This window comes from Schistosoma mansoni, chromosome W (assembly GCF_000237925.1).
Source record: "Schistosoma mansoni strain Puerto Rico chromosome W, complete genome".
Lineage (NCBI taxonomy): Eukaryota > Metazoa > Platyhelminthes > Trematoda > Strigeidida > Schistosomatidae > Schistosoma > Schistosoma mansoni.
In genome coordinates, this window is record NC_031502.1 from 29,178,635 (window position 1) to 29,197,455 (window position 18,821).

At 35.7% G+C, this 18,821-nt stretch overlaps 1 protein-coding gene across 1 annotated transcript; it reads right to left on the reverse strand.

The window, feature by feature from the left end:
- Nucleotides 1-2,493: 2,493 nt before the first annotated feature.
- Smp_046980 (hypothetical protein) lies at nt 2,494-5,298 on the reverse strand (the record flags this gene model as incomplete). The annotated part of the gene is made up of 6 exons (XM_018789271.1): nt 2,494-2,594; nt 2,632-2,693; nt 4,365-4,755; nt 4,809-4,930; nt 4,971-5,130; nt 5,169-5,298. 6 exons carry the CDS (start codon nt 5,296-5,298, stop codon nt 2,551-2,553), a joined length of 909 nt encoding a protein of 302 aa, XP_018654731.1. The 3' UTR covers nt 2,494-2,550.
- Between the last annotated feature and the right edge of the window lie 13,523 nt (nt 5,299-18,821).

Consider the following 18,821-nt stretch of genomic DNA (forward strand, 5'->3'; position numbering starts at 1 on the left):
ACGTGTAGCTTCCCTATTGGATGGACAAGAATGACTCCTTATGTGCCTATTGGCTGTCCGAAATGATGATTCACTTTTAGCCAAAAACTATAAATACATGAGATTTTTTGTACCATATTTGACAGTTTTAAGGGGAATAAAAATCCTACTTAGTAGTCTTCTCTCTTGTGACGTTGCGGGTTCGATCGTTCAAGTAGTACGCGGCATAGCAAGAATCAAAGCTCTAGATATAACAGTATGTATGATCGATGACCAAATAAATTAGTGCGTTGTTGAGACTCACAGAACTATTTGAGTTCTGTGGATACAATAAGAGGTATCACACCTCATAAGTAACCTGTGTGCAAAGTCCGAAGTACAAAAGATGGACGACATGCAGAAAAAAACAAGCATGTTGAACACATATTCGTAAAAGGTCACTCATTACTTCGTGGGGAAAGTAAGCAGAAGCAAAGGATCACTATTATATTCAATCATTCTCATCATTTAATTGATAAATTATTATCTCACAAAATATATTACCCCAATCTAATATTTAATCATATGTATGAGTTCTAATTGTCTAGTGATAGCTAGTGAATCGCTTATCTAATTATTTGGAATTTGAGTTTACACCAGCAAGCATAACCAGTCTGACAATCTTAACCATCTCAGTATAGTTTGTGAAATCAAATGTGATTTCTCAACATAAAGTGTATCATGTTGGAACAAAACAAAAAATATAGATAAGATTGACGGAATTTATTTACTCGTAATGAAATAAAAGATTATTGGAAATAAGGAATTTAAAGATACATGGACTATCAGACTTTATTTAAGTAAGTAAAAATAAGAAAAACTAAACTTGCTAAAGCCATAGACTAAATAAACTTGTAGTTTTATACATATTTTAACGGTTTGCCACGCGTACCTTTTTACTTCCTAAATTACCTACAAATGTCCGTTAACTAACGTAATAAAGTCGTCTCTAATATTCTAGAACAATGAACCCAAACAGTCGTCAGAGCCCAGTTAAAAAAAACTTTAATTCTGAATTTCTTTCACACTTCATATATATATATATATATTGCGTTTTGTAAATACTGTCGTTTTTACTTTGTTCAAATAGAAAATTGCGGATACTAGTTCCTTAGATTTTGAATTAATAAAACTGGTATGGATGAACACTAGCGAATAAAGTTAGGAACATTAAGAATATTTTAAATAATTAATGGACCCTCATTGGTGTGATATACCTTGACAAATGTTCATTAAAACCTTTAAAAACATCTATTTCAAGACCTTCGGTAAATCTCAATGAAATATATGATATCATATTACTGATTACCACTTAACTACCTCCTATCCTCACTTACCATCCAAATAAACCCCGCCAGGATTCAAACTATTTGCTTCTTATCGTAAAGCTATTATGGGTTAACCCGGTGACTCGACTACATAATCCACATCAGAAGTATGCGATACTTTTCTAATGACTGTAACCTATCCTTCAATAGTTGAGAAAAAAAACAATTAAGGCCGCTTACTGGAAATGTGTCCGGTAATAATACAGTAGAAAGTGTGCAGTATTTACAGAGGGTTTTATTATATGCTCGGGAATCGATTACTTAAACATTATTCATAGCGCTATTAATAAGATGAGTGATTTTATTTTAGCAACAACTGCATCAGGTTTACTGAAAGACAGCATTGTGACATTGAAAACAAGGCTGCAAGCTGAGTCTTTTAAAGCACCCATTTTATCGGAAATTGAGTTGCTATTGATATTTATGCAAAACTGAGACTGTAAATTATAAAATTCAGGAGTTTGAAATACCCTTCTATTGCGACAGGTAATCTTGAATGATAGCAACTAAAGTATGCTGTGCTGGAATGTGATAAAAAGCTAGTATTTTATGGACTGATAACCGACGTCTAAACACCAACATTCATTGGAAATATTACCAACAGCGATTTTGTAAGGCCTGAGGTCTTGCAAGTTGAAAAGCAGAATAAAATTTAGAATAGTGATTCCAGTTAGTTAAACCATGTTTCTTTAGCGCTAGTACATCCTATTTGCCACATGTATGTCCAGTCCTAAGAAGATGGATTAGTAGTTAATGGGCTCTACTTCCAACTCTTAAGTTACAGGCAAGAATTTCGTTGGCTCTGGTATCGGGTAGCATCATTAACCTTTAAATCTCGAATGTGACTTAAAGCCGTAATTGATAAATGAATTACTTTTTTCCGTCGTATAAATACTTTCCTATCGCTTGAATTATGACTGAAAACCATATTAAGATAAAGTTGATATCTGAATACCGTGAAGTCATTTGAGCTTATTTCATCGACTAAACACTGTTTTCAAGTTTTAACCAACTGATAACCGAAATATGTTTTTTATATCAATTGCCTGAGAGCTGCTATCACTACATATTAATAAATACTAACAATCATGTGATGTTTTTCTTGTCATATCCCTTCAAACATCTGCCACACTGAACTAACTCATGATTATACAAAAAAGTATTTATTAACATAGTATATACAATAAATCAGTCTACTCAACATTTAATGTCGTCGATCACGATCTTTATCTCGAGTACGTTTATGATCTAAAATAAGTATTTATTAAATAGTTTTTCTGATTACCTGGCGAACGACTATCATCACGTTTGGATCGAGCATTTCGACGATCTCCAGAATGACTACGTCTATTAAGAAATAATTAAAAAATGTTAAGAACGAAGAAATACTGAGGAAAATCTAGTAAAGATGAATAGTTACATGAAAAACTAAGTTTGCCTGATGATTTGTCACGATTATATGCCAAACGATACTTCTTGTCTGATAAGCCTAAATAGCATGACTGATTTTTATTTTACTTAGCTAAATGAAGATGTAACGAGTTACATAATTGAAAGTATCTAACTTGAAGGCTTATCCAATGATCAATCATGTGTGCTTACTTATGTATGTCTATTTAGTGCTATTTCTGAAGACTGAATTTTTTATTTTATTTGAACACAAAAATATTGGTACAAAGAGACAAAAAATACATATGCACCACACAATAAAAATGGGAATGTGAAGAGATAATGTTAAGTGCGTATAAGAAAAAGAAGAACAATAACGAACACACGCTCAACTTCACTCCTTATCATTAGTTCAGGTGTCGATGCAACCCAATCCTGAAGTAACATTTTGCATTTCGAGGGATGGAATCGCATCCCGAACATACCTGCATTGTTGCTTATAGTGGTCAGAAGATTCTGCATTTTGTCAGTGTCTTCACTAAATATAACTACGTCATCGGCGTATTCTAAGTCAACAAGTGAGTCTCCTGAGAGAAGTTCAACGCCTCTAAGTTTGGATGAGGAAAGTGCTATTTCCAAAAGCACATCTACGATAAAGTTAAACAAGAATGGAGAGAGTGGACAGCCCTGACGAACACCACTTGAGGTAAACAATTCTGATGACAGTTCGCCATAGACTCTAACTCGACTAGTTATGTTCTAGTGGAGAGCCTTTATAAGGTTAATGTACTTCTTTGGTACTCTTTTAAGTGACAAACATTGCCATAGAACCTCACGATCAACGGAGTCAAATGCCGCCTTAAGGTCAAGAAATACTACGATTGTGGGACGTCTGAATGTATGTCTATGTTCTAGGACCTGACTGAATGAATGAGTGAATATCTGGTTTATACAACCACGCAAGAAACAGGCGGTTATCTGAGCATAGCTGCAACATACGGTTACCATTATCTGTTCTTTGAGCCCCGATACCATAAGATCCACCCACGTGTCTTTTCCTTTCGCTTAGTTTACCTACTTGAGCATCAGTCACCAGCCACTTACTACATCCGAGTCTTTGACCTAGAGGTCTAATCTACATGGCAGTGGAGCAACGTTAGAAGGTACAATCTCATGGTAGCCCGTGACCAACAATAGGTTCATACGTGTTTTGTTCCCTCAGGATCCTGAAGCCCATGTGTACCATCGGTTTGGGATCAGGGTTTTCCAATTCTTCTAGGTAGATCCTCCGTATCCACTAACCCGATAAAGCACCAGAAATTCGCTTTTCGTTTTCTCAACTTCGCAAACATCATAGCTGAGAAAAGTCGCTTCTTCATAAGCGACTGAGCTGATGTACTTTATTTCAACAATCCCACTTTTACCTATTCAACTGATAACATTTATACTGATATCAAGAGTTTTACCAATGAAAACCCAAGTTGCGAGTGATAAAACTACCATAAAACTTTAACAATGCCATGATGTTACTACTGAAAATGTTCGCATCATTATTTAGAGACTGATATACTAACATGGAAATTGTATTGTATTTCAATGAGAATACTAACTTTAATCATGTTTACCTACCTATGAGCTTTATCACGATCGTGTTTGCGTTCATTGTCTTCACGATCTTTATGTCTTGATGATATATGGTCTCTATCTCTTTCTCTACGTTCAGCATGAGGAGATTCTTCACGATGTCTACGTCGATGATGGTGGTCTTTTCCATAATCTCGTCTCCTATATTTTTCTTTATCCTTAGACTTATAACTCTCTTCAATATGATTTAAGGTGTCCAGCTCCTCAACATATTGTAAATCTTCTAAGTCTTCATTTAGAAGTGATTGTCGTGGTTCTAAACCATTTAGCTCCTCAAGAACTTCACGTTTTTGTAAACGAGGTAAAATAACATCACAGACACGTTCCTCAGTAAGAAGTTGATCAATAAAATCATCCATGTAAATCAAACTGAAATCTGTTACACAAAGAAAAAATTTTCATCGTAACTCTTTGAAAAATGTAACCTACTTCCCATTTTATCCTGGAACTTAAGACGTCGAAAATCGTTATACAACGTTTCAAGATATTTGTATATTTCAACAGAATCACCAACCAGTCTAAGATAAAATGCTCCTAAAGCACGAGCGTATCTGAACAACATAAAAACATTCTTACGAACCACAAACTAACTTGTATGGTTCCTGTTTGATAAATTCGATGACAATATCTTTGTCCGGTTGAATCTGAAGCATTTTTAATGTAAGACATAAAAAAGGAGTTGGTTTAACACTCCCACTATACACACCACCAACATAACGAAGTTCCACAGCTTTATCGACAAGTAATTCAGCTTTAGATAAGACAAAGTAAGAGATGAATTCAATATACCTGTAAGAGCAAAGCAATGCTCTTTCCAGAATTTCGACTCATAAATTCGACTTCGAACAATTTTCTCCAGAAGATACTGAGGATTTGTCCCATGAACTGTATGCGCATCTTTGACTGTGCGATTAGCCATTTATCGAGTAATGATACGCAAATGATTACTAACAGAAAAAAAAAGATATTTAGTACTACTCAGTAAGTGTATAAACATAAATATCAACCTATCACCAATGTTAATCAACGTTCCAAAGAATAATAATGTGTAATTAGGTTCGCAGTTGTGAATCTTTCATTTGAACAAATAAGTACGACGAGATCAATGCAATTAACAATGATACATTTGATGACTTGGATCCCCGTTTATAAATCATTGGTTGAAAACAAGAACATTAGAGGGCCCGTCACGCAACACACCACATTAACACAACGGACTAAACTGGTAAGACATGTACCAGAATAGTAGATATGGTGATAGCACCAGTAGCAGTAGAGATCAGGTATAGAAATGACATCTTGGTTTGAGTACTATCTAGTTTAGCTAAGTTCAAACCCTCATTCGGATATGAAAAAAATAAGCAATTTAGGTCGCGAAATAGGTATGAAGCTAGACCTATGTATCTACAAATCAGAAGAATATATCTTAAGGTTTTATGAAAGTCCAGACAGGCCTGAAACAAATTATTAGTGACCTTACATAATGGCAATAAAACCAATTTAAATTCCCAAATCAAAATGGAAGTGAGGAAAGACGTACTAGTACTCCTTGAGGATGACTTTACATCGACGCCGAGGAACCTAGATAAGGTTAATAAATTCTTAAACTATTTTGGAAGCCTAGAATCAGTAAATTTACTGAGATCTCAAGATAACCTTGACAAAATAACACTAAAAGCCTTTTTAGTAGTTCGAATATGGTGACCCTTTGAAACCTTATGACAAGTGACACTTTTAAATATATTACGATCCATACCGGTCATCAAGGTAGCAATAAATACATGTTTATTCATGTTTAGTCACCCATTATGGATCAGATTCCTAAAGAGTATTACAACTAGGGGGTTGAAACCACTGCACACCTACAACTGGAAGCTTTTAAATGTCTAAAAACCTTTTAGACAATACATAACACGTCCATGTAACCGAAAACCAAGAGATAATACTGTCTACAAAAGGATAGAATTATATCTTTGTTTAATATAACAGATGACCAACTTAAATATATCTGGAACATTAAACCAAAAGATAAATAAAATGAGTTACTACGACCTCAAATGGACATAAAGGATGAACTACAACAAAACGAACACCTAAACAACACACACTAGGGAAGAAACCAAAATTGCCGCTTGTGTATGTCTAGGTCTTCAAAACTCAAACCTAAAATTCTACATGATGGAAATAGTTAAGTACTTGTCCATTAGGATAAATGTATATGTGGAAGGAGAATTCTAGGTAATGAAAAGGTATGGTTTTTCTTATTCTTCTTTTGAAAATAAAGCGTAAAACGAGCTAGTTATTAATAGTGCAATTGTAAAGTAATACTGAGTGATCATCATTTACACCTACAGAACTCAACTTAGCGTCGATACCTGTTTTGAAAAACTCTGGAAAGGTGCCGCTACTATTGCCTCTGCTAAATAGTTCCATAAGCAATGGTTCCGACAGCAAAAAGTGTATGTGGGGAGTTTTGTGTCACATCATTCGTGTTCTATCTTCAATGAATATCTTCCTCGGTATAATTCAGTGACAAACCAGGCTGTTGATCCGCTGAGGAGAAAAGGATTTGGGCTGTATTGTTTGTCGTATTTATATACCCCTTAATGTTTCTGTTATCCACATGTTGCAAGTACGGAGCTTCAAAAATAGCTGAGTAGGGTTTACTTTCCAGTCCCAGTACCTTTCAGTTGCCTCTGCTTCAACCTGTTTCAACAAAGAGGCGTCCTTCTTGAGGTAAGAAGGTATAGCCCAGATGATGATTTCTTGAATAAGGACTGAGAATGCAGGCTACCCCAGTTCCAACACAAATCTTAGAGGCGATATCCAGAAATTAGAGATGCAATACACCAAACTGGATTGCAGGTACATCTCCTAGTATTAGTGAGTAGTCAAGCACTGAAAGTTTTCAACAGTTGAGGGCTTTCAGAAAACTCCTTGAAAGTCCTTTCAGGAGGGACTTGATTGATCTTGGGGACTTACCACAGTATTTTTTTACCAACTTATCAATATTTCCATCTTATTTGTCAAATGTATCGACGTCTCTACCCGGAGTAACCAGTGATCCACTACTAGCAGACACAACCATTTTAACCTGCCTGGAAGTAAACCCTAATACAGTATGATTTGCTGACTACAGAGGGTCAAGTGGATGCGACACTTAGAGTATCACAAAGAATGATCCCTAAGTACTTTACAGTGTTAGAAAGTGTGACACTGCTATCTTCCAGAAAGCACGAGCTGGTTAGAGTATCACTTCCATTCACTATTAGCATTCTGTACCTAGTGGTAGTGAGGGGAAAATTCCTGGTAGTCAGGTCGTATATTCTGTATAAATCTTTGTGAGTCAAGATATCATCTGAGTCCTTCCAAATTTCGAAATCATCAACGCATGACAGAACCTGAGAGTCTATAGTGCCAGGTAAATTGTTAATAAATGATAAGAGGATGAGTGGTCCTTTGGTTTATCCTTAAAAGGTTCAAATTATCACTGATAATCATTCAGATGGAGGAAAGGAAACTCAGATGATCAATGATCTCCCCATGAGCGATCTACGTGGTATTTGATCGAACACTTCATAATTGCCTTTATTTTGTTCTAACCAGATAATGTGATGCTCAGCTCCATCAAGTGCTTCATAAAAGTCTAGAAAATCTGTGCAAACAGGATGGTCGGGTTCCATTAATAGAGTCAGTAAGCTTGTGTCAAATGATCTTCTTGAGCGAAACCAGCGTTGAGTAGCTGGTTGCCTATGAACATGGAAAGCTGTCTATAATTGTAGATCGTCGACTTGCTACTCTGCTTGTGTGCCGTTAACATTACGACCATGCTTGTAGTAAGAGGGTAGCTCATTCCTAGTTAAAAAAAACTACACAAAGAGATCAGCAAGGGGGAAGCAAATCGGAGCTGCACAATCTTTAGGACAATAGATTCCACTCAAGCCAGCAGATCCATCTGGGTTGAAGCGCCCGATACTCTCTACGATTTTGGATCAGAATGAGAAAAGCCTGAACGAGAGTCACCGAGTAGGAATATAGCGCACTAAGAATATTTGGGTTTGAATCTTTTGCTGGCAGCTTAACAACTCTGTAATGAGAACTGTGTATTGTCGAGTAATCGCAATCAAGGATATCCAATGAAATGTACATCTTCTGCTCCAATAAATAGTACTAAAACTCATGATTTTTATCCATAGACCCCGTTAAACAGGACTGATGAGTTTTTCTGTCCCATGTGACTTGATCAATGCATGTGTATTGCAACATTATTTGGTATGACCAATCACCGGAGCAACGTCAGTTGTTCCAAACAGTAGGCTTATTCCCGATGAGTTTTCGAATACTGAAATTTAGCCAGGGGGGGCTTGATGTATGACAGAAAAAAGTATGGGTTCACAGATGAACCACAAGATTCCACTATTCCGCCAGGTTGACAGATTCAGTCTCGTCTGGATAGGATACATCTTCAAAGTTCACCCTAACAGTGTCGTAATGAGCTTGGAAAATGTTTTGATACTGTGTATATTGACATAGTAAATCATTTGCCACGATACAGAACGGTATGAGGGCATGACGTGTTCAAAACGCCCCGAGATCAATAAGTTTGCAAATTCTATTTCATTGTTAGGGATAGTGTAATCTAAACTGGAGGGACCTCGATATGGTCCCGCCGGGCTATTGAGCTACATTTTCTAGAAAGGTGAATTATTGGGTCATAACCCTAATATCAGTAATCGATTTGAAACTATTATTTAGGAAACACTGACGGCATCCACCAATAAAATCAGGGAGAAGTTTGCTGTCGCAGCTACCTTAATAGCTTGACAGAGTTAACTTTGCAGATAACCCGTGGTTTCAGGTGATCTATAGTGTACAATTACCACATAAAGGCTTCATGTACTCTTCACACCGTAAAATAAGGCATCCCGATGGCAAATTCAAGATGCTCCCTAAGGATACAAATTACCATTGTGTTTGGGACGGGGCGTTGTGGACTTATTGATTTCTCAGAACTGGTTTCTCAATGTTGTGGAATAGATCCAGATACTTGATAGAGTCTAATTCGATTACTTTGGTTACCCGTCTCCAGCAACACTAGGGAGTTTGCTAGGTAGTTAAGGTACAATTTTTTCAAAGTACTCATGTCCTTTCTGGTACTTTGTGGTACTGAAGAGCGTCATCTGGGCCCACTTTATTCCGAGCAGAGCTTTTCAACTATGCTACAAGCCCTAACCTGAACGTACTTACGATTGGCTATCCTCGGAGGTTAAATTGTTTTCATAAGTTAAAACACTGCTGGTTACTGTCTTATTTGATGAACCTCTGATCATACCGATAGTTAACACTTCTCTATCGATTGCCAGACTAGATATGTGGAACCTATTTATTTGAAATTAGTTAACCGGTGTCCATCACCGACAGACCTCAATCAGACCCCAATTGAAAAATAAAAATCACTCTGAAGCTTCAAAATAGTATCAGCGTAAGCAGTTTAATCAACAAACATGGAAGTGTACTAAAACTTTTATTCAATCCTTACCATGGGAATCGTACTTCACCACATATAACATTGACACTGCGCTTTTCCACACATACCTCAAGTTGACGTATTACTGCTCCGCTCATTTAGAGCGCAAACAGGAGCTAAAATACTTTTAAAACTTGATAGAAATCTAAGAAAATTAAAGCGCGGCTATCAAAACCACCATGAATTGTATATGCTGTAAACTATACTTAAGTTAATCGACAGAAATGATTTTTTTTATGAAGAATAAAGAATTGGTGAACAAAAATCCAGACTTGTAAATACTTCGGCTTTTCAAACCCAGTGTGAAATTGGATTCTCCTAATACAACCAGATTCTTAATTATTAATGGCAGAAATATAGACGGCCCTGATATAATTTATGAACGATTTAACTGCCATTCCTCGCGATGCTACAACACAGAAACCAAAACCTCTGCCAATACGTTTTCAATGTTGGCACCTAAACATCTATCCGCGACTGGATTTATATCTCCCAACATCGCTAGGCTATAACCTCATTGAAAAAGTTTGATGACGATAAACATGATGGGATTCGTAGATCATTCGTGAAGTACGATAGCAAAGAAATACCATTTTTCTGTTTGAAACTATTCACCCTGTTCATGAGCTACGAAGCTTATCCATCTGTATGGAAAATTTTGTGCTTGTAGGTAACCGTCGTTCTTTTGATAGAAGAAACAAGATTAACAGTGAATATATCTTTATTTAGAGTGAGAGGTTATCTGTTCAAACACACAAAGCTTTTCAACATTTAATATTGGAGAATAGGGAATGTAAGGCCTTTACGAAATAAGGAAGTGAATGAATATTTGAGCTCTGTTGTTTCGATAGACACTTATTTGTTTGAGATCAACTCTTGACTAATCAACCTAAGCTGTTGCAAAAACATCGCTTATCATCCCTAGACTCAATGAGGAATCACGTAGCAATATTGTTAACTACAGACCCATTGACTTGATATCCGCGTTACCAAGAATAATGGAGATCGTCAACAAGGAGCTAATGTCATTTTTACTTTCGGCAAGCCTCATCAGCTTTTATGAACATGAGTTGATGACAAGACGCCCATGATCCACATCTCACCTGGCATTTTTCGATCAAATTACATAACGAAGAGATTTCGGTCTATCAGTGATAATTCTTTACTTCGGTTTTAGTGAGTCTCACACAACTTTCTAAAGCCTTCCTCATTTGTCAAACAGGATGCCCTACTATTCTGGTCCAAATCTATTTTTGACAAAACGTTCACTTCGGATCTTGCTACTCCAAGCCCATGAATATAACCAGTGGAGTTACACAAGAAAGTGTGACTGGCCCGTTACTTTCTCCTCTTCGTTGGTGACATGTATTTTCTTTTTCAATAGGGCAAACATTACCCTTAATTACCTACAGTTGTAGATTGTGGTACCAAATGCAACTCCAATACGCCTAAGCTTACCGATTTAAATAACGTCCTGTAACATTTCTTTGTGTTCATAAGTTATAATTGACATATTATAACGTTAAATTTTGGACATAATAACTTTATTGTCATTTTTGAATTCATGTAATTTTTGGTCCACCACAACCCAAACATGGTCCATTCATCCTCGCCTCCTGCCAACAAAAGCTATATTTCAGAGGTAATCGAAGAAATTGCAGACAAATTGTGCGACTGAGCTGTGTTGTGAAACTTGTCGCTGATTAATGATAAAAGTGGATCTATTCACATCGGCCACAGCCGTAACTTAAATCTGGTTCTATACAAACTGTTATATCGTGTGCATGCGTACGTTCTTGCCCAGTTGATATATATGACGTTATGAGACCGCCAATCAGAGAGCAGCGAATTATCGATTGGGACAGTGACACACGAAAACCGTGCGAGCAGTCTAGAGTGCGTATCGGCCGTGCTTTCTGCCTAGCCCAGCCAGTTAAGTCCAGAACACCAATAACAGCCGCTGCAATATGATTCATTATTCACAAACATACTGCGTATATATACCAATCAAACAGAACACATCATACCATAAAATAGAAAATAACATTTACACAAGATTCAGCCAATGTGGCTGTGAATAGGGGGAACAGTAATTAATGGACAAGGGATAACTCAAGAATGGCAAATCGTACAATAATAGTCTATAGATCAAAATAAAGCTTATGATAACAGGGACACGAATATGAATACCTTAGTTACTTAACAATTATACAATAGGAAATATACACATCACATTAGTCCACAAATAGTCCTCAAAGGTTACCATCCATAAATCTCTTCGAGATATAACACAAACACGTACTGAAACCCATCAATACTGTTCATGACTTGGATTAAAGGTATAACAACAGTTTGAGCTTTTATAAGTATATAGTATCCCAAGTATTCAAAGTAAAAAGGCCCATTGGACTCATAGTGACAATTTTCAATAATTTAAAATCTAAATTATTATTATTATATGAAAAAGTATCATACCTATCCCTGAATATCGCATTATAGTATACAGTAATTACAGGAGCGATGTCGTTCTGTATAATTCGTCTTTACTCACACTAAATATGTTATTCTATCTTCAGCCTAATTATGTTATTATTGTCATTATTATTATTCATCTTATGGGTAAGTAAGTGTTGTGGGGAAACCATTTCTGGTTTCTTCAGAAATGCAATAATATCAGAGTAACGTTTACCATATTTGAATAAAAAGAAAGAAAGGAAGGAGGAAAAACGATAGTGATAATAGAGTAATAATAAGTCAAGTTCTGTGTAATTGAGGATAACATTCAGTTGGTTTAGAAGAACGAAAGGGAAGATTACGTGCCAGATATCGACTTCGATCCCTCGGTAGGCCAAAAGCCAGAAGGCTGTTAATGGTCAACATAAGATATATTTGTTGGCGACCTCGTAGTATCGAAAGAATACCGAGACGCGCCAAAGTTTACAGGCGGAACTGCCGAGATTAAGCAAGTTCGTGCAAGGTTACACGCAACGGAAGGAAAAGTGTTTTCGGTACAGTTAAACAAACAAGTAGAGTAAAACAATCAATGGTACAATTGGTTGTGATAATAAATGTTCTCATTACGCCAATCGCGTTCTCGTCCTAAAAGTAGGTTATGTTTAATAAACATGTTTGTGAACAGAGAACAACAATAAACGACCTTGTTTGCAAAGTCGAATGAATATGTGGTGTTTAAGAGTATTTGAATTATAGTATAAACTAGTAATCCCAACAATAACGCAATTTAATCAAGAAGTATTAGATGAGCACGAACGAATGTACTGTATTTGGAATTCAAAATCAAAACAGTCATCAATACAAAGAAATCATTGGTTCATATAAACATTACATCCGCCACAGCTTAAATTGGAGTGTGTCTGTAATCGATTGTACGTCTTCTTCTTAAGTTCATCTTACGTCTGTCCGGTAGTGTATTGGATATAGACTCTGTATTATCTAGAATGCACTCGTTAGTATTAGAATTAACAACCGAAATTGAAACAGATTCGCCTGATTCTTGGAATTGTATACAATAATTATGTCAGTTGTGTAGTGAAACCACTGATATTTAGAATTCGCATCATAGACTTTCCAATACCTTTCTCCCCCACGAAATAATGTTGGATCTTCATATCCCCAAGTTATGAATAATGTGGCTTTATTTAAAACATATCTAACATATTGATCAGAGTATTCATCGGAAGTGACTTCATGATAAGTGTAAACAACAGTTGATATGAAGTTATCCGAATTGTAATGAAAATCAAGCTCACTTATTACTCGTGCTTTGCGTTGAACAAGTTTCCCACAAGAAACAAATGCATTATGAGGATGAATAATATATGATATGACATCAGCATTTGATTCTTTTGAAATATTTTCATCAAATTTATTAAGAGTTTCATTAGAGAATAATGGATCATTAGAAAAATCAGCATCTATCAAAACTGAGTCCGATTTTTGGTCATGATTTGACTCATTCAACATATTATTCTCAGAGTTGTAAGAAATTTCATCAGAAATGTGTGAATTATTACGACAAACCATATCTGGTACAATAACATGAGAAATCCGATAAGTTGGTTGATTAAAAACTTTTGTCTCACAATGATTCTGGGTTTCATTCAACTCTGGACTGCTATGTGACTCTATACCGCTTCTCGAAGTCTTGGATAAAGATAAATGATCATTAGAAACATCCACCTTAGTAGAATCACAAATTTTAGCATTAGTTTCAGCAAAATGAACCATGGTATTACAAACTGACTGAATGTGTCTAGTTTTACCACATTTAAAGTATTTAGAATTACAGAATACACACGAATTACATGGGGGAAACTTACCACAGAACAAGCATTTACCAAACTTGTGTTCATCTTCGTGAACTGTTTCACAACTCACCAATGAACTCTCTGAATAACCCTGATTACGTATTGGACTGAGACGACGTAGTAAAGCAGTGGAATTCCTGATGTCTTGGTGAGTCATTTCATTGAATTTTTTTTCCTTTACCGCATTCGAAATTTAAATACTTTATATGGTCCAGTAGTAGTTGCTTAAGAGTTGTATAAGGGAGTGAAATCGGTTTGTCTGCAAACGCTAAAGTCTTTATCAAGCTGTATGTTTCTTTTCCGATGAACGTCAGGAATTGGGCCACAATATTGATATCCTCAATATCTTCCTTGGTCATAGCCCAGATTTCGAACCTCTTCATGTAATCCTCAAAAGCATTGAAATCTGAATGTATATCCAACCGTTCCATCACGACGCAAATGTGATGTTTAGGAGTATTTGAATTATAATATGAACTAGTAAACCCAGCAATAACGCAATTTAATCAAGAAGTATTAGATTAGCACGAACGAATGTACCGTATTTCGAAATGAAAATCGAAACAGTCATCAATACAAGGGATTCATTGCTTCATATAAACACCACAGAATAACAAAAAGACAAAAATAAATAAGAATATAACTTATCACTACAATAAGATATGATGGTAGAATAATTGTTTATGTGGTAATGGTTTGCAGTGATGCTATGAAAGTCTCAATTAGGTGCAAAAGATTACCAAATAATAATAATAATTATTATATATATATATATATATATATATATATATATATATATAGAGAGAGAGAGAGAGAGAGAGAGTGAAGATAAAACAAGTCTGAGAAGTTAATTTGAGTATAAAACAAGATATTGTTTTAATTACAAACTTCGGATACTTACGAATAATATTTATTTAGAAGGAAGAGAGGAAAAGGAAGTTCTAAGAGAAATAAAAATGAACACATAATGAGAGGGTTCAAGCATGATAATATCGACCTCTGAAATAAACCATTAATTTAAAGAAATAATTTTCTTTAGTCCACTTGGGTAAATACGCGTAAATTTATGTAATAGGATACCGAGTAAAACTTGATATTAGTATAAACTCTTGTGCAATCTCTATTTAGAACGATGCCATAGATGTCATAATTAATTGCAAATGGTAAACAAATATAAATTTCTATGTGTTATATATATATATATATATATATATATATATATATATATATATATAGAGAGAGAGAGAGAGAGAGAGAGAGAGAGAGACTTTAGGTGTTTAGGAGGAAGAGAAGGGATGAAAAGAATATCTAATGTGTCGAGGGATCGATCATAATAATAATAATTATTATCATAAATATGAACAAGAGATAACTTCGGATATTAAGATGAATAGAAAGAAAAGAATATAAATGAGAAGAGTTTCGAAGGTTCTACTTTGCTTTCCAGCCAACTAGATAGATGACAGACCTTGTTTGTATAAATCATTGTTAGACAGATTGATATTCAATAGGTAACACAATCCACTTTCGGAAAGAAAATCATCAAGGAGACTTCTGAACCAGATCGTAGTTTCACTGCAACGTAGATTCTCTGGTAGTCTGTTCCACATGGTTAAGTAGCAAATAACGAAAAAATTCTGGCGTGAGTTTGTGTAAGTTCTTGGAATCGCTAGAATATTTTTTTCTTATTGCGTAGATTGTGGGATGATATCATAGAATACAAATGGGTGGATGCCGAAGAGTAAGAAATACCGTTTTCTCTACAAACGCCAAACGTTATCTCGCGGATTGTTAGAAGATGATGTGACTTGCACGTAAGATCTTATAGATTAGGCAGTCACATAACATATCTACAATTTGATAATTGGGTCTGTTATTATAATAGTACTAATAACGAAGTAGACAATAATTCTACAGATTCACTAAAGCTGTATTCGGGGTATTCCAGCAATGAGATTATCACAAAAGATGTCAACAACTCAAGTTAAAACCTCCCTGGATCGGGCGTACTAAATCATTCTTTCATTTTGTTTTAACACAAACACTAGCATAAGGAGGAACCAAATATATATGTGCTACGTTTCATCATTCGATCGGTGTAGGGGCTGGAACACTGCCGGTGCTCTCAAACCGGAGCAGGTGGTTTTGTTAGAGGGCCACTCCCTGAGTCTTTGACCTAGAGGTCTAATCTACATGGCAGTGGAGCAACGCGAGAAGATACAATCTCACGGTAGGCCGTGACCAACAATAGGTTCATATGCGTTTTGTCCCCTCAGGATCCTGAATCCCATGTGTACCATTGGTTTGGAATCGGAATTTTCCAAACCCCTAGATGGACCCTCCGTGTCCACTAACCTTGTTAGAGCGCCGGACATTCGCCTTTCGTTCTCTCAATTTCGTACACAACACCTCCGCAGCAAGAAGGCAGTGAGTATGACTTCCCTGTCAGTGGCTGCATACACGTGGGCATGTGAAAGAATTTCGGCAAGAACAGACTTTCCCCACCCTTGATTATGCCATAGGATTTGGGGGCATTAAATCAAACCTTGTATTTATCCACCGACTTATAAATAGTAATTTTGGCTCTTCAGCATCTACTCCTTTCTGCTGTATCATATCATACCACAAAGTGAGCATTAAAGGGAATATCCTATCGATTCTGAGAACCCGCAAAACGTACATAAGAATTTCGCATTATTCGCCATTCAACCATGTGAAACAGGCTCTCAGCAAGCATCAGTTGCGGTGAGACAGTAATAGGATCCAAAATTCTTTTTGATGACCTCTCCGAAAGTGGTTGGTGTCACCTATTAGGTGTCAATGTGATTACTAATTATTTATATAAGAAACATCTGCTATCTATTTGATTGACTGTCAAGTGCAAAACCTTTGAAGTTTTGTTCATCTATTTTATCTTTTCATGTAAATATATAGAGTCCGCTTATGTTCATATTTATTATTACTTTTATCATACCTGACACATCAGGCATTCTTTTTATCCCTCTCTTTTCTCTTATTCTTTATAAATTTTATTCCTATCCATCCAGAGTTCATAATTAAATACACAGAAACTTGCACTACACCTCATTAAATCAACTGAATTTTCAGACTCATTTAATATTCACTACGTAAATATGACCCAGCCAAATTGGCATTTGACGATCATTCTTTGCGATTAATCAAGGATTTCATCTCACCATTGTATAATATTACTGCATAAACTCTTATTTTATTATCAAATCTTACTACGTTAATGATTTTTCAATTGCGCTTATTCAGTTTCACAAACAAACTTAAAACGTTTGCACATTTCACTTTTCTGGCCTTCTTTTTTCTCCAGTCAATGAAATATTCTTCAAAACACTACACAAATTGTTTAAATATGGCGAATATTATACAAACATCATTGAAACTGCATAGAATCGAGTTCTTATCAGAAAACACTATTTGTATCCGCGGTTACGAACCAAGATGTCAAAAGTGATCGTCACAGGCTTTGGTGTTTATATGAATCATTGATTTCTTTGTATTGATGACTGTTTTGATTTTGAATTCCAAATACAGTACATTCGTTCGTGCTCATCTAATACTTCTTGATTAAATTGCGTTATTGTTGGGATTACTAGTTTATACTATAATTCAAATAATCTTAAATATCACACAGACTCAGGGTCACATATTTGACAGGGTTAAGTAATGAATTCAACTTATAACAGGATCTTATAAGCTTTTAAGTTACATTCCATTTTAATATATTTGTTTGCATGATGCTTAAACCGTGTCTGTTTCCCTCTAGACTGCCAGTACATTCTGTTGGACCTAACACTTGCGTAGGACCCAACATTTGTTAAGCTTAACTATATTTTTATTATGTAATTATTTTACAAAAGGAATTCGGCGATTTTTCAGGTTTGTCTGAATTTATTCATTCATCTCTTCTGTGAGGCAGACTTTCTTTTATTTTCGACTTTAGAACGGCTCAACGGGGTGGTGAGCAAGCATCTGATAGTCGGACATAACATGATAAAATCGTGCCTCAGCAACAAGGTGTTGGATAGCTCGCTCGTGGCAATTTCTCCGATATTCTTAGTACGTCTTTTATCTTTAATTCCCTTACTAGCTCTTATTCTCAGAAACAGGACTAATATATCAAGCTATGTGCAACAATGTGTGAAATAAGGGTAAATACGACCGAGAAAAAAATAACACACAGGGAATCTATATGGCATTTAAAGATTAATTCCGATTATTAGGTGACCGGTACTCATCTTACGCAGTAAACGAACCAGTGTCAAATACTGGATGAATTACGCAGATTCTCCACTACTCTGCATTGACAGGGCAAATATTCCTACAGAATCTGATTATAGGGGGAGACCGATGTAGCTATATAAGTTCGATGAATAGGAGATAGACGATTACTTCCTTTTAGGGTTAAAAACCATAAATAAAGCACTCACTTCTGTACATTGTTTAGGCATTACGTCTTATCACTCTATATTAAATGTTGAGAAATTTGTAAACCTAAATTAAGACCTCCTTCCCTATACATGTTAATAATAACCTATCACAACTATCTTGAAGTCC